The following is a 20,790-nucleotide window of genomic DNA, read 5'->3' on the forward strand; positions in this document are numbered from 1 at the left end:
CTTGTGTTGCTGTGGCTCTGGCGTGGGCTGGTGGCTACAGCTCTGATTAGACCCCTAGCCTGGGAACCTCCATATGCCGCGGAGCAGCCCAAGAAATGTCAAAAAAGACCAAATATATATATATATATATCCCTCTGTTATACAGTAGGACCTTGTTGTTTAGGCATTCTTTATATAATAGTTTGCCTCTGCTAACCCCAAACTCCCAGTCTATCCCTTTTCCTACCTCCTCCCCCTTGGTAACCACAAGTCTGCTCTCTATGTCTATGAGTCTGTTTCTTTTTCATAGATGTTTATTTGTGTTATATTTTAGATTCCACATATAAGTGATATCATACGATATTTATATTTCTCCGTCTGACTTAATTCACTTAGTATGATAATCTCTAGGTCCATCCATGTTAGCATCATTTTGTTCTTTTCATGGCTGAGTAGTATTCCATTGTGTATATGTACCACATCTTCTTCTTTTAATTAATTAATTTATTTTTTTTATTTTAGGGCCTCACCTGCAGCTTATGGAGGTCCCCAGGCTAGGGGTCAAATCAGAGCTATAGCCACTCGCCTATGCCACAGCCACAGCAGTGCCAGATCTGAGTCACGTCTGCGACCTATACCACAGCTCACGGCAATGCCAGATCCTTAACACACTGAGCAAGGCCAGAGATTGAACCTGCGTTCTCATGGATGCCAGTCATATTCATCTCCACTGAGCCACAGTGGGAACTCCTCCCTAAGCATTTTTGACTGCATTGTGAAAAGGAAATTTTAAGTGACTTCATTCTTTTTTTTCTTCCAACAATCTCATTAGAAATATCTTGTGTTTGGAGTTCCCATCGTGGCACAGTGGTTAACGAATCTGACTAGGAACCAGGAGGTTGTGGGTTTGATTCCTGGCCTTGCTAAGTGGGTTGGGGATCCAGTGTTGTGTGAGCTGTGGTGTAGGTCGCAGACTCGGCTCGGGTCCCGAGTTGCTGTGGCTGTGGTGTAGGCCAGTGGCTACAGCTCTGATTAGACCCGTAGCCTGGGAATCTCCATATGCTGCAGGAGCGGCCCTAGAAAAGGCAAAAAGACCAAAAAAAAAAGAAAAAAATATCTTGTGTTAGGATACTGTCAAGTTTGACTTGTGGTGGCAGATACAACTTTTTCAACATGTGAATTTTATCATTAGTAACAGACAGTCTTGTTTTTCTGGGAGTTCCTGTTGTGGCTCAGCAGAAACGAACCAGACTAATATTCATGAGGATGTGGGTTTGATCCTTGGCTTTGCTTAGTGGGTTAAGGATCCAGTGTTGCCATGAGCTGTGGTGTAGGTCGCAGACACGACTCAGATCCTGCATTGCTGTGGCTCAGGCCAGCAGCTGTAGCTCCAATAGGACATCTAGCCTGGGAATTTCCACGTGCCGCAAATATGGCCCTAAAAAGCAAAAAAAAAAAAAAAAAAAAAAAAACCAAAAAACAAGAGATTCATCCATTTAACATATATTTCTGGGGCACCATCTATATGCCAGTACTGTTCTTGGTGTTGGAGGTACCACAAAGAGCAGAATCTCTGCTCTCATTGAGTTTACCTTCAGGGGATGTGGGGAGCAGATAGGGCTTAAAACGTACAATTTTTGTAGTAAAATTATAAAACTTTTAATGCAAATTATTCTATCTTCACAGTCAGATATAATTACTTGTGCTCAAGAAGTGGAAATGATGATAAAGCAGTTAGGAGCCCAACTCGAACAATTAAAAATGACTGTAAAATCAAAGACGGCTGTTCCAACATCGCAAGTTTTTGTAAGTGTTTGCATCAACTTTGACCTTGTTTAAAGAAGGATAAGCTTTTAAGTCCTATGAAACTGAATCAGAAGCAGTTAAATTTAATTTATTTAATTTAATAAATTATTTTTAATTACTAAAGTATTTAAATACTAAAAATATAATATTAGTTTTATACAAGTTGATCCTTTTCTTTATGGCAGTTTTGTAGTAATAATCATAAAACCAGGATGTTACAAGTTGAATGAGTGGATTCTCTCAGTAGGTAATTGCTACTCGACAAAGTGCAGATATATATTAGAATAAGCATAATATCAGTGTTATCTGTGACCACAAAAATAATCCATAGTTCAGTGTTGAAAGCATGTTCATAGTAGTTGGTTAGAAATTGCCTTCTGCTTGGGGTTCCCATTGTGGTGCAGGGGAAATGAATCCGACTAGTATCCAAGAGGATCCAGGTTCAATCCTTGGCATCGCTCAGTGGGTCAGGGATCCAGCGTTGCCGTGAGCTGTGGTGTAATAGCAGATGTGGCTGGGATCCCTCCTTGTTGTGGCTGTGGTGTAGGCCTGGGAACTTCCATGTGCCTCGGGCATGGCCCTAAAAAGCAAAAAAAAAAAAAAAAAAAAAAAAGAGAGAGAGAGAGAGAGAGAAATTGCCTTCAGCAAGGAGGTGATGTAATTTGTGACCTTTCTGAAAAGTCAGATAATAATCACCTTGTTTACCAAACCTGCACCTTTTCTGACTTTTTGATTATCTGCATCACCTACGGGCAAATCTGGGAGCCCCCCCAAAGTACAAGATGCACAAGCAGTATTTTATAGAGCATTTTGATTCTCTGATGATTTTATGTAATCATTCCCAATACTTTATTTTAAAATTCAAGGAACAAAAGGCTAAGTTGTTTCACTTACAAATAGGACCTTATTCATTTTTTATTTGTTGTATAAGTCAATGACTTTTAATGTGAAGAAAAAATACACTCACTGACAAAATCTTTAACTTGCAGCTCACAGGAAATGCCCCAAGGTATATCCCTAGACTTTCCAGGTTCTTTTGAATCATAATTGAGCTAGATAAATCTAATTATCATGAGTCATATTTAGCTTTTTTGAAAAAAAGAAGATATTTTTCCCTAGACCTGTTGAGGTGAAGTGTCCATAAATGTTTCTTGGGTGATCCCAAGTGTTTGGCTCTTTTGCATAAACTTACTTACTGACAATTACACAAGAAAAAAAAAAAGGTTTTGAAATACAATTTTATTTTCCCATAATTTATGAGTCCAGTTTCTACTGAGATTTTATTGTCTAACTTCATGAGACTTTGACTTGTCTTATGGGAGACTTAATCTCTTTACAAACAAACTTTGTATTTATTTTAAAGGGTAGAGTGATTTGTAATTTTGCTAAACAGTGACATTTTGAACATTTTTGTCTCTTCCTCAGCCCATCTTCATTGCCCTTTCCAATCTGTGGACTAGCTTCCAGGATGAAACTGTTTTGATTAGTGTCCTCAGTAATTTAACTACTCATCTCGAGCCATTTCTGGGTGCTCATGAATTATTCTTTCCTGAAAAAGTAATGCAAGATCTTCTTGACCGAGTGGCTGTGAAAACTGATGTGTGTAGAATCAAAGAACACATGGGTAACAGAAAGCATTCTTTTTCCTCTTAAATATACCCCTAGAATAAAGTCACTCTTTTGTTTTAAAAATTTCAGGTTCTATCTTTCTGATAAAGTTTTTTTTTAATGATACCTGCTGTGAGATTTTAATATTATCTTTTTTGGGAGGGGCACTCCTGAGGCCTCCAGGAGTTCCCAGGCCAGGGATTGAACCTGTGCCTCATCAATGACCTGAACATGGCCATGCCGGATCCTTAACCTGCTGAGCCACCAGGGAACTCCCTGAACATCTTTCTTGATTATAAGTCTATTGATGTTATAGAAAATGTGGAAAACAGAAAATATATAAACAGAATATTTTGCTCTCCAGCAGTAACTATTCCTGATCTTATTGCTAGTGTTTTGGTTAACAATGATTTTCTGTGCTTCTGGGTTTCTATCATAATCTTAGTGATTTTATTATTGGTTTGTAGTAGAAAAGGACATTAATCCATGCTATATTTGTTGCAAATGAATCTCCATTTCTTTGAAATGCCATTTGCCATATATCTACTCCAGATTCAGGTTGAAATTTATAAATCAATAAATGTTATCCTTGTAAAACTGAGCTTTTTTTTAGGCCCTTTAAGAGATTTATTGATTTCTTTTTGGGTCCTTTCTGTCTTAGTTAAAGACAACTGAAAATTCATGAGAAGGGGTTCCCGACGTGGCTCAGTGGTTAATGAATCTGACTAGGAGCCATGAGGTTGTGGGTTCAATCCCTAGCTTTGCTCAGTGAGTTAAGGATCCGGCCTTGCCGGTTGCTATGCCTCTGGTGTAGGCCGGTGGCTACAGCTCCGATTCGACCCCTAGCCTGGGAACCTCCATATGCCAAGGGAGTGGCCCTAGAAAAGGCAAAAAGACAAAAAATAAAAAATAAAAAAATTCATGAGAAATGCCAAAATAGAGTCTGGGATTTGAATTATTGTCTAAAAAGAAAGTTTTCCAAGAAAGTGAAATTAGATAATTTACTCTCTAAAGTTCCTTTTCAAATTCTATTTTTGTAGAAGTGAAAAGTAAAAACCTAATGGTGATTTTCACTTGAAAATTACTGGAATACATAAAATCTGAAAACAAAATCACAGACACTCAAAAATGTCCTTCCAACTCATTTCATTTTGTTAAAACAGCAAATCTATGCAAGTGCTAAATGAAATTGAAAACTTAAAGTCACTTCAACAGTAGACACTAAACTCAACCATATTGGCAAGACATGTCATTACCTACTATAAGTCAAAACCTTTTGTTCACTAGAATGCAGTTTATCAAGTTATTGCCCCAAGGGAATTGGGAGACCCAGTGTTCTTCTGAGAGAATTGAATTCACAACTGCCACTTTTCATTACTAATTGAGGTGTTCAGGCATATTAGGAAAAAAGAAGGAAGAAGCGATCTTTTCTCTAAAGTATGCATTTTCTTTTAGTTGTAGCCACAGGGTCATTTGTGGTGTCTGTCACTTGGATATAGAGCCAGGCACAGAAGTGTAGGTAGGCTTGCAAAATCTAAGAACTTCAGGGATCAGTGTTTTATAAATACATGTTTTTATTTGTGTAAAAATAGTTAGCAACACTAGGAAAACTTAAATGTGTGAAGAACAAAAATGGTACACCCTGTTATCAAACTTAAGTCACTAAGAGATGTCTCCTTGACTCTTTCTGCTTACACCATTCTTAGCTGTTTCCAGAACAAGTCCTAGTATACAAGCGTCATATTGAAAGTATTTTGCTACCTCACATGTTATCAAGAGCTACACTATCTTGAATGAAGTTGCTTTTTTTTTTTTTTTTGCCTTTTCTAGGGCCACTCCCTTGGCATATGGAGGATCCCAGGCTAGGGGTCCAATCGGAGTTGTAGCCGCCAGCCTGCACCAGAGCCACAGCAACGCGGGATCCGAGCCGTGTCTGCAACCTACACCACAGCTCACGGCAACGCCCGATCCTTAACCCACTGAACGAGGCCAGGGATCGAACCCGAAACCTCATGGTTCCTAGTTGGATTCGTTAACCACTGCGCCACAACGGGAACTTCTTGGATGGTGTTGCTTTATTGCTGTTTAGTTACAAAGCAACCAGTCTCTTCTGCTCATTTCTTGGGTGCTTTACTGTTTCCACTGAATAAGATTTTTTCTTGTCCTCCTCTGTCATTTTAGAAGATAGAGTAAATCCAGCGGATTTCAGAAACCTGGAATGGCTTTTCCCAGAAACAACAGCCAATTTCGATAAATTGTTAATTCAGTATCGGGGGTTTTGTGGCTACACAATTGCTGCAACAGATGGTCTTCTCCTTCCAGGTACATCATTGGAAGTAATACTCTTCTTTCTCTAGTTTTTTCTTTAAATAAAGTACCATCATTGTCACTCCCTTACGCTGTGAAATGTCAAGGACTCTGATGGTGAGATAGGAAAGGTGCTACAAAGATCATCCAAACAAAGTACTTATCTTTGATTGCTTGCAGTATAACCTGATAGGCTGACATAAACAAGAAATTATAATACAAGTGATAAGTGATGGAATGTGTATATCATGAAATACGGATTCTGCAGTATCATAAAAGGGGGATGACTTATATGTCAGTGAAGGATTCCATGTGTTACTTGGCATTCCTAAAATGTATCCTCTCCCTAAGTAATTGCTTGAAAGAGCAACACTAGTTTAGCTGATATATTTATTAAAAAATATTCTTTGTCACTTTATGGTTATATTCCCTTGACATAGATCAGGATTTCTGTATAAATCACAACCCTCTAAGGAAATGGCCGATATTTTATCAGGTAAAATTTCTTTGGGGTGTATATATTACTGGAGTTTCTCCAAAATAAAGATAAATCAGAAACTAAGATGAAATCAATTATTATCCAAAAAGTGCTGTGTGAATTCGGAATAGAATTATTTACAGAGAATTATTGGGATTGTGTGTATATGGGCTAGAGAACATATGCATTGACTCCTTTTTTTTATGATAGTAGATTTTTTTCATTATGGGCGTAATAAAAGATTTCCTCAAGAGAGCAGTATTCTGTGGTCCCATGTGGGTCACTGATCTGAGGCAGAAAACAAGGGCCATGAAGCAGTACAAAGCAACGGAATGTGTTGCTGCCTTTTTCTCTTTTCTCCTTCCCTTCCCTTTCCCTCCCTCCCCTCCCCATCTCTCCCCCACCCCTTTCTTTCTTCACAAATAAGAAGGGAAAGTTCTTAGGAGACATGCAAACACAGAGAAACGTGGATGAGGAGTGATGACAGAGCCAGCCTGATGTGATTGGAAAAGCTATGGCCCAGGACTGGGAAAGCCTAGTTTCTGAGTATCTTTCAGCAAATCTCGTGCCCTCTGTGGACCTCAGTATCCCCATCAGGAAAAGGAGAAAGACGAACTAGGAGGTCTGTCTGGTCCCTTCCAGCTCCCACCAGCTATGATTCTAAGGGAGGGGGAGAAAGAGAAAAGTAGAAGGACTCGTGGAGCTTTGGGTTTTAGGATCCTCTCTGAATAAGCTATTCTGGAGACTTTTTTTTTAAATTTGATTTTACTGGAGTATGGTTGATTTACATTGTTGTATTAATTTCAGGTGTATAGCAAAGTGAATCAGTCATATATATAAATGTACCCATTCTTTTTTCCCATATAGGTTATTGCAAACTATTGAGTAGATTTTCCTGTGCTATATATAGGCTCTTGTTAATCATCTATTTCATACAGTAGTGTGTATATGTTATTCCCACTTTCCCAATTCTTCTTTCCCCACAGCAGTTTCACCTATGGTAATCACAAGATTGATTTTTGAAATCTGGTTTTTGAAATCAGTTTGCTTCTGGGGTTTTTTTCTTGTTTTGTTTTTTTTGTTTTTTGTTTTTGTCTTTTTAGGGCCTCCCTCGAGGCAGGTGGAAGATCCCAAACTAGGGGTCTAATGGGAGCTGTAGCTGCTGGCCTACACCACAGCCACAACAGGATCTGAGCTGCACCTGCAACCTACGCCACAGCTCATGGCAACGCCAGATCCTTAGCCCACCGAGAAAGGCCAGGGATCAAACCCTTATCCTCATGGATACTAGTCAGGTTTGTTAACTGCTGAGCCACTACTGGAACTTATGTTTTTTAAATAAGTTATTTTGGGGAGTTCCCATCATGGCTCAGTGGTAACAAACCTGGCAAATATCCATGAGGACAAGGGTTTGATCCCTGGCCTCGCTCAGTAGGTTAAGGATCCAGCATTGCTGTGGCTCTGGTGTAGGCCAGCAGCCTACAGCTCCCATTAGACCCCTAGCCTGGGAACTTCCATATGCTGTGGGTGTGGCCCTAAAAAGACCAAAAAAAAAAAGTTCTTTTGTATCATTTTTATTAGATTCCACATATAGGTGATATCATATGATATTTGTCTTTCTCTGTCTTACTTCACTTTAGATCTGCGTACTGCATGATTTCTATTTCCTGTGTTATTTTCTGGGCAGCAGCCAGCTGCACTGCCTCAGAGGAATTCTGTAGGAGCCCCTCCTCTTGGGGACTACAGACCACAGGGCTTACCTGGGCCTACCAGTCAGGGGCCTTTTCTGATGACGTTGCTCCAGCCCTACTGACCTTGCTGTTCTCGAACATTCCAAGACCATTTTCACCTTAGAGCTTTTGCACTTGCTCTTCTCTCTAGTTGGACAGCTCTGTCCCCCAATAGCTACACACCTTGCTCCTTCGTTTTACTCAGCCTTCTCTGATCACCCAATTTAAAATGTCATTTTCAGAATTCCCGTCGTGGCTCAGTGGTTAACGAATCCAACTAGGAACCGTGAGGTTGCGGGTTCGATCCCTGGCCTTGCTCAGTGGGTTAAGGATCTGGCGTTGCCGTGAGCTGTGATGTAGGTCACAGACGTGGCTTGGGTCCCACGCTGCTGTGGCTGTGGCATAGGTGGGTGGCTACAGCTCCGATTCCACCCCTAGCCTGGGAACCTCCATATGCCATGCATGTGGCCCTAGAAAAAAGACAAAAAATAAAAATAAAATGTCATTTTCACCCTCCTTCCTTGTACCATGTGTTTAACCTGTTTTGTTTTTTTGTTTTCTGTAGCACTGATTACTCTCTGGCCTATGGTATATTTACTAATTTGTTTTCTTCTATATCCTCAGTGCCAAGACCAAGGGCAAGAAATATTTGTTATATAAATGAAAGAATAAATAAGACAGTGTTACTGCTTCCTATATAATTCTCACAATCTATGTGTATATTTAATAATCCATGTTTTACATGGGAAAGACTTTCTAACATGCAAATTTACATTTTGGAAATGATGTCTCATTTTTATAGTTCTGACAGGATTACTTTTAAAACAATGTTAGTTAAGTTTAAGAAGATTTGAAAAACCTGCCATTTACTGAGTGGCTTCTCATAAAAGATTTTTTAAACAACTTATATCTGGATAGTGAAATATTCTTAGATAAAATTTAATTTAAAAATTTAAAATATTTAAATATATAAAATCAATTTAATTTGAACTTTATATAAAATATAATTTAGCAAAATGTATAATTTCAGATTGCTAGTTGTAATACTTCAGCTGAATAAAAACATAAGTGATAAAAACGGAGTGTATAGGAAATGGTTCTATGGGTGTATTACAAACATAGAGTCACTTAACATTTCACACTTAATTCCTTTTCTCAATTTTCAGGAAATCCAGCAATTGGAATTTTGAAATATAAAGAAAAGTATTACACTTTCAATACCAGAGATGCTGCATATTCGTTTGCAGAAAATCCTGAAAATTATATTGATTCAATTACAGAAAAAGCCAAAAAAAATGCAGAATTGATTCAACTACTAGAACTTCATCAACAGTTTGAAACCCTTATTCCATATTCTCAGGTAAGGAGGGTTGGCATTTTAAGAATTTATAACATTCTAAAGTATAGTTAATAAGGTGTTCCTGTCGTGGCTCAGTGGTTAACAAATCGGAGTAGGAACCACGAGGTTTCGAGTTCGATCCCTGACCTCACTCAGTGGGTTAAGGATCTGGCGTTGCCGTGAGCTGTGGTGTAGGTCGCAGACTCGGCTTGGATCCCACCTTGCTGTGGCTCTGACATAGGCTGGCAGCTACAGCTCCAATTAGACCCCTAAGCTTGGGAACCTCCATATGCTGCGGGAGTGGCTCCAGAAAAGGCAAAAAGACAAAATAAATAAATAAATAAATAAAGTACAGTTAATAAAATGTTACATTTTGCTGTAGACTGGTTCCCACATTCAGGTAGAGTCAGGGTCAGATGGGGACCATTCCAGGTTATCTGAAAGGCGTTCATATCTGAAGAAGAAAACCAAGGAAGTCCACAAAGAATGAGTGAAAACAAGATAAGGAATCAAATTGATGAATCAGGCTAGAAAAACCTGAAAGAGAAAGACTACATTTAGATAAATCACTGAATACAGTATTTCCTTATCTAAAATTGAAGGAACTCAGCACAAATAACATGGTCACTTACAGAGTTGTAAAATCATTTAACAGGTTTAAATTGCACCAGTCTGAAAAGTGCAAAGTGGATCTGAAGGTGTGTTTGAGTGTTGGCACCTATTTGTTAATTCATTCAATAGACATTTACTGAGCTGTTTACTGTGTGCTAGGCACGATTCTTGGCACAGTCAACAAGACAGGTGATAGTCTCTGCCTCTTTGGGGCTCACGTTCTACTCCTGTGTATTCTTGTTTTCTTCCTCTTTGTCTTTCATTTTTCACTGTTCACCTTTTGATCGCTCTGTCATCCTGTCTCTTGCTCAATTTCCCTCTTTTAAACTCACTAAAATAAAACCCTGAAACACATGGTTCATGGATGGTCTGTGTTTATTATATTTGCCAATACTGAGACAGTGAAGCAGGTGGGTTTGGGTACAACTGACTGGGTCAGCAGGGATCCCAGCAGTGACTGGTAAGGGGACGGTTGGGCTAGTGACAGGCAGAGTCTGAACATTTGGGTGCAGGGGTCAGCTAAGGACAAAGTGGTTGGAAGTTGTAGCATTGCTGTTCTGACACCAGGCTGCCAGTCTGTCAATGTGACCTCCAGCCTCCAGCCATCCTTTTGGATGATGCAGTTCTGCAGAACATTCGGCCTTTCTCCTGTTGTGGAGTGAGACTGGACTTGGCTGTTCAGTATCCTTCTGTCTGTGGGCCAAACAATAGTCCTACAATTTTGGCTCCACTGGGAGGTTACTCCCAAAATGATGGGATCAGTTTAGCTCCGGTCTCATGGGGCTTGTCACTGACCCTGCTAGCACTTACTTTTACTCCGGTTTATCATTTTTGCCAACATGATGAATTTCAGACGGAATCACTCTCACTGTTTTATTGTACATTTTTCTGATAGTGAGGTTCAGCCTTTCTTCTTACATCTATTATCCATTTCAGGTTTCCTTTTCTGTGCATCGACTCTTCATTACCTTTGCCATTTATTTTTTTTATACTGTTCTTTCTGTCTTTAACTTGTTGGTAGGCAGGAGCTCCTTGTCTATTATAAGTATTAATTCTTTTTTATCTTTTATTTATTTATTTAGTTTTTTAGGACCGTAGGTGCAGCATATGGAAGTTCCCAGGCTAGGGGTTGAATAGGAGCTACAGCCACCGGTCTACACCACAGCCACGGCACCACAGGATCTGAGCCACGTCTGCGACCTACACCACAGCCCACTGTAATGCTGGATCCTTAACCCACTGAGAAGGTGCAGGGATTGAACCTACATCCTCATGGATACTAGTTGGATTCATTTCTGCTGAGCCACAACAGGAACTCCTATTAATTCTTTACCAGTGTTAAAAGTCGCAGTGTCTTTGCCCAGTCTTTCCGCTCTCTGTTAGCTTTGTTGGTTGAGCCCTCCATTGAAAGCACAGCTTGAATTTTGATGTAGTCATATCTAGGTTGTGCTTTTTGAAGTTTTGTTTTAGAAATCCTTTACTGTCCTAAGGTTATTATTTTACATTTTTTCCTGTTTTAGTTAGTTAAGTAATTAATTGGCTGTGCCCACAGCATGCAGAAGTTCCCTGGCCAGTAATCCAGCCTGTATCACAGCAGCGACCTGAGCCACACCAGTGACAGTGCCAGATCCTTAACCCCCTGAGCCACTAGGGAACACTGTCTCCTGCTTTAATTTATCATTCACATTTAATTTAATTTCTCATTTAGGCCTTTAGTCCATTTGGAGATAATAAAGAATACTAATTTTATTTTTCTTCATGTAGTGAGCCAGTTTTCCTAATATCCTTTACTAATAATGTATGGTTGTCCCACTAAATATGATGCCCCTTTTATTGTGTTAATATTTTTCACCTGAAATAGGTTTTTCTCTAGGCCCTTGCTTCAATTCCACTGGCTTAGTTGTCTATCTCTATGCTGACACTATACTGTTTTAATTACTATTGTTTTATAATATATTTTATTTAATATATAAAATATAAAAAACATAAACAATATTTTAATATTATAATATTTAATTTAATAATATAATAAAATATAAAATATAATATCTATAACATAGTTTATATTATGCTTTTATAATAAAATATCTGTAATATTTAATATTATTGAATATAATATTTGATAATGTTTATAAAATATAAAGTGTATAAAATATAATATATTTTACTTAATATATATTTCATTTAATATATTTTATTTAATATATATCTTATTATCTGATAGGGTAAGACTTTCCCTTGGCCTTTTTATTTTTTCAAAATTGCCATGCATGGATCTTTATATGTCCATGTTAATTTCCTACTGAATTTCCTACTGAATTTGCCAACATCTTCTTTAGATTTTAATTGACTTGTATTAAAGTAATAAAATAATTTGGGAATTTATATATTTATTATATGGGGTTGTCCTATTCATAAAATTACTATTTGCCTAGTTTTTTTAACCATTAGTAGTTTTAATAATGATGCCTTAGGAGTTCCTGTTGTGATTCAGCAGGTTAACAGTGTGACTAGTATCCATGGGGATGAGAGTCCCATCCCCGGCCTTGCTCAGTTGGTTAAAGCATCCAGCTTTGCCGTGAGCTGTGGTGTAGGTTGCAGATGCAGTGTGGATCTGGCATTGCTATGGCCGTGGCATAGGCTGGCAGTTGCAGCTCCCCTTTGACTCCTAGCCTGGGAACTTCCATATGCCACAGGTGCAGCCCTAAAAAGAAAAAAAAATGATGCCTTAATATAATTTCATGGGTTTAGTTATATCTTATTTTCTGCCTACTTTTAAAACAATATGTGCGATTGCTTTTTTAAAAAGCTCTTATATATCAATTCTAATAAAATAAAAGACTAAAAGGAAACAACTACATAGTGGAAAATATATCCCATTCAATTAAAATAAGTTTTGATCATACAGTATTTATATAAGCCAAAGGATATCACTGTATGAAAATTATAAAAACCAAACACTGATGTATCCATTGCCTATAAGAAGAAAACGAACATGATCCAATCTCTAAGATCCCTCTACCCCCTTTCTAATCTCAGTCTTTTCTCTCCCCCCAGCAGTCACACCTTTATGAATTTGGTATTATTCATTTCTTGTCTTTTTATTTTTTGCCACTCATGTACATCTTCCTAAACAATATATTTCTGTGAAATGACTGTCTTTTACCCAATTTTCTGGTAGATTATGTCTTTTCTTAGTGACTTGTAAGATTTGTTTTTTTTCAAAAACATACTATTGATATGACTTTGTTAGATACATGTTTTGCAGATATATTCTCCCAATTTGTGGCTTATCTTTTCATTCTTTTAGTGGTGTCTTTTGATGAACAGAAGTTTTTCATTTTATTTTATTATTTTTGCTTTTTAGGGCTGCACTTCTGGCATATGGAGTTTCCCAGGCTAGGGATCAAATTGGAACTGTAGCTGCCGGCATACGCCACAGCCACAGCAACACAGATTCCGAGCTGCATCTGCAGTTGCCAGCCTACACCACAGCTCACGGCATCCTTAACCCACTGAGCAAGGCCAGGGATTGAACCTGCATCCTCATGGATGCTAGTCAGATCCATTAACCACTGAGCCACGACAGGAACTCCAAGTTTTTCATTTTAATGTGTAATTTTTTTTTTTTACATTCTTTTTTTTTTTTTTTTTTTTTTTTTGCTATTTCTTTGGGCCACTCCCGTGGCATATAGAGGTTCCCAGGCTAGGGGTCGAATCGGAGCTGTAGCTTCCGGCCTACGCCAGAGCCACAGCAACGCAGGATCCGAGCCGCATCTGCAAACTACACCACAGCTCACGGCAACACCGGATCCTTAACCCACTGAGCAAGGGCAGGGACTGAACCCACAACCTCATGGTTCCTAGTCAGATTCGTTAACCACTGTGCCACGATGGGAACTCCTTTAATGTGTAATTTATCACTCTATTTTCTTCATGTTCTGAACTTTTATGTCTTACTTAAGAAATCCTTACATAGTAATATTCTCCTACATATATATATACACATACATATGTACACATATACATATATATATGAATATATAAGTTTGCTTTTCACGCCAGAGTCTTTAACCTACATGGATTTGATTTTTGTGTCTGGTGGTGAAGGCTCAATTTCATTTTTTTTTTCCTTTGAATAGTGAATTTTCCCAGACCATGTGTTTAATGCCCCTTCCTTCCTCCAGTGATTTACAGTGTCTTATATTTAGACTCCCTAGTCTATTCAGCTATTCGATTTTTAAAAAAATTCCTACAACTATATCTTACTATAGCCTTATAATAAGTCTTGATATAAAAGTTGTCTTCTCTAATAATCTTGGCTATGCTTTCCATATAACTTTGAGAATTACATTGTCAAGTTCTGTTTAAAAAATAAACAAAAACAAAAAACCTTGAAAGAATTATGAATTTACATATCTATAGACAAGAATCATGTGCATTGCTACAACTTATTTCTAACTTATGGAGTTGTAAGACAGCACAAAGATAATGAAAGGCTAGAATCAGATCACCAGAAAGGTGTGCTGTATGTAGACAGCTTTCCATTAAAGGACAATTTTCCCCTGCATGTCTGGTCTTATTTTTCCCTTTCTGTGAATTTAATCCTGTGTATTTAATCCTTCACTGGCCTTTAACGCCTATGGATATAAGTATTCTCTCTCCGTACTTCTTTTTACTTGCTGTAAAAAGTAGTAGTCATTACTTTTTACTTGCTATTTACATGAATAATGTTGTTAATTATCTTTCTTGCTGTAAAAAGTAGTAATCATTACTTTTTACTTGTTATTTACTTGAATAATGTTGTTAATTATCTTTTCAGCATCTTTTTATCCATGTAGCTATATCATAAGAGCAGTTGCAAGGCAAAAATTATATCTTATGCTAAATGGTAGGGATCAGTAATTGTCTATTTTGTTATTGGAGAAGGAATTTAATCTCTTTCCCTCTTCTTTACTAGGACTTTAGTTTCTTAAACATCTTCCACCCCCTCCAGCAACTTCAACTTCATTGCATAACTTGTTTAGCCTGGGATTACTGAATACTTAATATTTTAATAGCGAGTTTCTGGATGCCTTGGCAGAAAAATCAATGTAATCAGCTAAAATGCATAATAATCTGCTATGTACACCTAGTTTGAATTTAAGATATATTCTAAAGATGTTCTGATACTAAAAATGAATGTGACTTATACTTAATATTTCATAGCTATTCTAAGCTTCTATCCATTTCCAGCAAGGTACTCACTTATGCTCCCAATTGTGAAGATTAGAGGGACAGTTGACTTGGGAATGAGTGCATCCAAAATACACTTCCTACATTTAGTTCACAAAATCAGGCACAAATTCATACTGCCCAGGAAAGCAATAACGTTTGGCTCACTAATTATGAGCTTTTTTTTTTTTTTGCTAGTATTTCCAAGTATGTTTCATGTTCTAGTTTTCCTAATGTTTTGTCAGTTTTAGCTAAATACTTTAGTTATCAGTAAATAATTTTTTTATACAAATAGTAATTACAAAACTTTACTTCTTTAGATGAAAGAGGTTGGCAAACATTATATAAAACCAATTACAATGTGTGAAAGTAGCACACAGACGGATACACACTTATTGCCACCAACAATTGTGAGATCATATGAGTGGAATGAATGGGAGTTAAGAAGAAAAGCTATAAAACTGGTTTGTAATTTTTTTCTAAAATTATTTATAGGTTGGAGAATTTTAATATGTTGTTACTCATGGAGTTGGTAAGCTAAATTATTTACGTACAATAGTGAGTCGTTCACAGTATCTTTGTTAAAATAAAAATAATCAGGATAATTTATAATTTCTAGCTTTACATTTTAAGACTATGTTCTAATTTTAAGCATATATAGAAATACAGAAGTACGAAGCTACTCTCAAATTATAGCAGACAGTAAGTAAAACATGATGGTTGCTATCTATCTCTCCTCCATTTCTCTCCTTTTCCTTTTTAATGGCTGCACCTGTGGCACATGGTAGTTCCCGGGTCAGGGGTCAAATCAGGGCTGCACCTGTGACCTACACCACAGCTTGCACCAACATTGGATGCTTAACCCACTGAGTGAGGCCAGGGACCAGACTCGTATCCTCACAGAGACAACGTCATGTCCTTAACCTGCAGAGCCACAATGGGAACTCCTACTCCATTTCTCTAATAATCTGTATAATAGTTTTAATCTATTGTGCTAACCTATGAGGTGCTAGTATTTAAAGCCCTCCAGCTTCTTCTAATCATTTAAAGCATACCTTTCTTTTTTTTGGACTTTTTTGAGGATCAGAATATTATCTCTGTTATATCACAGATATGGTTCCCTTTTACTGTCAACTTTTTCTCTCCAGACATTTGGCTTTCTTGTCCTGATTCTCAGTCATCTTTAATCACAATAGGTACCTACCCTTGAAGCCTGTCTTTGAAACCCTCATCCCTGTCTGACTCAGTGGAATTCCCCCCACTTGTTCTTTCTATAATGTTTTGTCATTTTAAACAATGAATATTTATAGTGTGAAGGAACAGACTCTTTTTTTACACCTGTGGCCTTTTCACCTTTTTACCCAAAATCAGGTATGAGAGCAGAGGCTATTTATTCAAAGTTTGTTATATCAAGGGACTCAGTCACCATCACTTATGTTTGAGTGAGAATGCTTTATAGTGAAAAAGGGGAGGGCTTCAGGGATTCTCTGATTGGAGTTTGCTGACAGGGAAGCTGGAGCAGCAGGGCATCATATGTGATTGGTTTAGTAAGCATATTTGGAAGGGAAGGAAGCAAACAAAAATAGGGTTGTTCTGACTCTTCTGGTTTGATTGCTGCAGCTGCGGAAATTGTGGTTTGACTTCTAAGATTGGTTGCTTCAGAGGTTGTGGGGTCAGAGTTCTATTGTCATAGAAGGTCCAGCCTTTATCTGCTTGTACATCCAGCCACTCTTTTCACTAACCACATCATTTCCCTTGCCACGTTCTCTGGTGGCAGATTTTCAGTCCCTTGGTTGCTTAGGATGAGGAAGGTTCAACTTCCTGGCATATGTTCTAGATCATTGATCCATTAGCATTCCTACCAGCTATTCATCTGTAATTCATGAAGCTCTCATTTGCTGCATTCTTTTCTGTTATCTACTAGACTCACTGGCGCTCCTCAGATGTGTACTAGGTAACATATCTGTCTTATGTATCAGGAACTAATGATCGAGCAAGTGACATTAATACACTAAAAATATTTCAGGACCTCTTGGTGAGTGGTATAACAAGTGCAGTAAAAATTCTACTCCATGAACTTAGGTGACATTTTAGGTTGGCCTTGAGACACAGAGAGGCAAAGGAGAAGAAAGAGTGCTGGCTGGACAGGAGATGAGAGGTAGATATGGAAGATTTGGTCTGGACTGGAAATGTTAAGAGAATGGGGTGTTCAGTGGGGCTGAACTTCATCCTGATTGGACCCTTTCTACCCTTTCTCCTCCTGCCTCAAGTTCATTCTGTTTCCCCACCTTACACCTATTATCCTCTAGAACTGCAGCATGTTGAATGCCAGCTCCCCATGTATTACCAACATGATGTGTTCATAAGATGAAGCTAAGTATATGGCTTATAGTTGCAAAGGAAACCACCCCGCCTCAGCAGAGCTTTGCATTGTCTCTGAGGGGAAATAGCAAGATCAGGATTTATTGAGACTTTGAAATTTGGTTGAGGGCAGGTCTTTCCATGTCAGGGGTCAGGTGGCGGACGGGTTAGGGGCTTGAATTGGGTTGGGTAAAGATTATGAAAAAACAGTGCAAAATGGATAGGCATAGCAAAGTGAATCTTAAGGCAAGGGACGCAAAGAGTCCTAGGGCTTACTCTGTGTGTTAATGCTTACTACTGAAGAGCTGAAACACCTTTCAGGATGTTCTGTAATGAACCCGTCAAGTTATTTGCTTTGTCAAGAGTCTCTTGGAAAATTATGCTAATGAAGACAAAAGAATAGTAAAGTCATACTAATGTAGACAATAAGTTGTGTGTGTGTTGGGTTGGGGAGCAGTTTTGGTTCTCAATCACTTGTAGGATCTCAAACTCTGAAAGATTTCCTCTAATTCCAGGTCTCTTGTTCCTAACTCACATGGTCTAATACCTTCTGAGTTTTCCCTAGGATTTCACCACAACCTTAGTAAAACTTATTATCCTTTTAACAAACTCCTCCTTGCTTGTCCAGCCTGAGTAATCTGTTTAACCTCATGATTACCAGCAATCTGTAAAAGGAGTAAGCAAAATGTAGAATCATGTCAAATATTATCTGGAAACTGCTGAACATCTTAGGTGCTGGAGTTTCTGTCCTTGTGCAGTAGAAATGAATCCAACTAGGAATCAAGAGGATGAGGGTTCGATCCCTGGCCTTGCTCAGCGGGTTAAGGATCTGGCGTTGCCATGAGCTATGGTGTAGGTCACAGACGTGGCTCAGATCCCGTGTTGCTGTGGCTATGGTGAAGGTCAGCAGCTGTAGCTTCGATTTGACCCCTAGCCTGGGAACCTCCATATGCTGCTGCAGGTGCAGCCCTAAAAAGACCAAAAAGAAAAAAAAAGTCTTAGGTGCTGCCCACTTAAGTAAAACAATGGAAATCTTAAATTTTTGTCTTTAAAAAAATAAACCAAGAATGGTGGAAAAATCCAAGTTGTATGAATCTCAGTGTATAATAATAAATGAATTAGAAGATTATATTAACAAAGAATTGAGCTCACCATAAATCTGAATCTCTATATTCTCACTTTGGGTCCATATTCACCATTTAATCTATTTTCCTACTTCTCAGCAAAGGGTATTTATTTTCTATTATGTTCTAAATTTTCTAATATTTTTATGTTTTGTAGAAAGGTTGTAGGAGTCATTGCTTTGTGGATGGGCAGGGGAGAAGGCAGATATTAACTGCTCCTTCAGAGTATTTTGTTCTTTAGAGAAATGTTAATTTCTGTGTATTCTCTTTGTACTTAGGCCAATTTGCGTCAGAAAGTTACTCACTCAGTACAAACCAATCTTAGTCACATGAGAAGAGAAAATTGTTCCCAGGTGTACCCTTCAAAGACCGCTAGCACACAGTCCCTGAGGGAAGGCAGCAGCCAAGTGCCCCGGCCCCAGATCTACATAGCTGGTCTTCGCGGGGGCCAGACTAAGACTACCTATGGAGTAAAGGTGAACTTAACCAGAGGCGTTGATGAAACCTAGTTAGAGACCACGTTTTGAACATCGGTACCACCGAAGTATGAACAATGGCAACTATTTAACAATATTTTGCATCCATGAAAATTGGCTAATTTGGGGAGGGGGCCGGCACATTCATTGGTGATATGAATTATTTTGGATTCTCATTTACATGTACAGTCCAACTGCTACAAAAAAATGAAAAATTGTTTTCTGTAATACATTTTTCGTTCTATTAAAACTGAAAAGTAAAACTCTGTCCATTCCTCTTTGACCTGTTAGAAAAAAATTTAGCATCATTAAGATTGAAATTATTAGGAGTTCCCATTCTGGCGCAGGGAAACCAATCCGACTAGGAACCATGGGGTTGCAGGTTTGCTCCCTGGCCTCACTCGGTGGGTTAAGGATCCAGCATTGCTGTGAGCTGTGACATACGTCGAAGACATGGCTTGGATCTGGTGTGGCTGTGGCTGTAGCTGTGGCTGTGGCCAGCAGCTGTAGCTCTGACTAGACCCTTAGCCTGGGAACCTCTACATGCTGCTGGTGTGGCCCTAAAAAGCAAAAAAAAAAAAAAAAAAAAAAAAAAGATTGAAGTTATTAGACATTAGTATATTATAAGATGATTATGACTGGGATAGAAATTTATTTAGATAACATAGATTATATGACTGGGATAGAAGTATATTTTTAATATTAAACAGTAAAAATTTAAACCATAGTCAATGTTTTCCTTTTCATTAGCTGATTAAATTTATATAAAATATATAATGGATCATATATATTATATATAATAAGATCTCACTAATTTGGAACAGTTAGAATAAAAGCCCACATGGTGTTTTTTAAAATCTGGAAATTTGGAGTTCCCATCATGGCACAGTGGAAACGAATCCGACTAGGAATCATGAGGTTTCAGGTTCGATCCCTGCCCTCGCTCAGTGGGTTAGGGATCCAGCATTGCTGTGAGCTGTAGTGTAGGTTGCAGACAAGCTTGGATCTGGCATTGCTGTAGCTGTGGTGTAGGCTGGTGGCTACAGCTTCAATTGGATCCCTAGCCTGGGACCCTCCATATGCTGCAAATGCGGTCCTAAAAAAAAAAAAACTATGTGTATGTGAAAGACTTGTATTTTACTAAATTTATGTGAAAGACAAAGTTTTAATTGTTATATCAAATTTTACTAAATAGAAAGTAAGATTTTTAAGTAATAAAGTATAAAAACAACAATTTAACAACACATTTATGCCCACCATCCAGTTTAAAAAAGAAGCATGTTAGCATTGCCTTTAAATGCCTCCCTGATCTCATCCATTCCTTCCTCAATGTGAAGTAACCTTCATCATTGGTTTTGTACTTATAATTCCTTTGCTTTTCCTTACAGGCGTATCACTTTTTCATACCTAAATAGCATAATATTTGATTTTATATGGTTTTGAATATTTTATCAGTGGAATCAGAATGTACATCTTTTGTGACTTGCTTCTTTTATCTGTGTTATGTGTATTACAATTAATTTTCCTTTCGTTATAGTGCAGAATTCCATTGTGTGAATATAGCACAACCTATGTTTCAGTTCTATTGCTGATGGAAAGTATTTTTTCCCACTTTGGGAGTACTAAATATTATGCTGCAATGAATATTCTCCTTCATATCTCTTGATGCATGTATGGAAAAGTTGTTCTAGGCTATATATGTAGAAGTGGAATTGCTGGCTCAGAGAGCATATGCACTTTAAACCTTGCTGGATAA

The 20,790-nt window shown here is 38.0% G+C and overlaps 1 protein-coding gene across 10 annotated transcripts in view; it reads left to right on the plus strand.

Moving 5' to 3' along the window:
* The window catches only part of CFAP206 (cilia and flagella associated protein 206), a 31,977-nt gene extending 12,680 nt beyond the window's left edge, over positions 1–19,297 (plus strand). For 8 of the 10 annotated variants that reach the window (XM_084959669.1, XM_084959662.1, XM_084959681.1 and 5 more), the window contains 6 exons: positions 1,666–1,785; positions 3,211–3,409; positions 5,575–5,715; positions 9,075–9,268; positions 15,394–15,537; positions 18,837–19,297. In XM_084959669.1, the coding sequence (XP_084815795.1) occupies positions 1,666–1,785; positions 3,211–3,409; positions 5,575–5,715; positions 9,075–9,268; positions 15,394–15,537; positions 18,837–19,067 (1,029 nt within the window). In that variant the 3' untranslated portion in view covers positions 19,068–19,297. The remainder of the gene's footprint in view (positions 1–1,665; positions 1,786–3,210; positions 3,410–5,574; positions 5,716–9,074; positions 9,269–15,393; positions 15,538–18,836) is intronic. The other 2 variants (XM_084959700.1, XM_005659281.4) reach the window with 1 other exon arrangement.
* Positions 19,298–20,790: the final 1,493 nt, after the last annotated feature.

This window comes from Sus scrofa, chromosome 1 (assembly GCF_054392235.1).
Source record: "Sus scrofa isolate SSC_HxYL_T2T_F1_AM1 chromosome 1, Sscrofa_HxYL_maternal_Yorkshire_Landrace_v2.0, whole genome shotgun sequence".
Taxonomy (NCBI): domain Eukaryota; kingdom Metazoa; phylum Chordata; class Mammalia; order Artiodactyla; family Suidae; genus Sus; species Sus scrofa.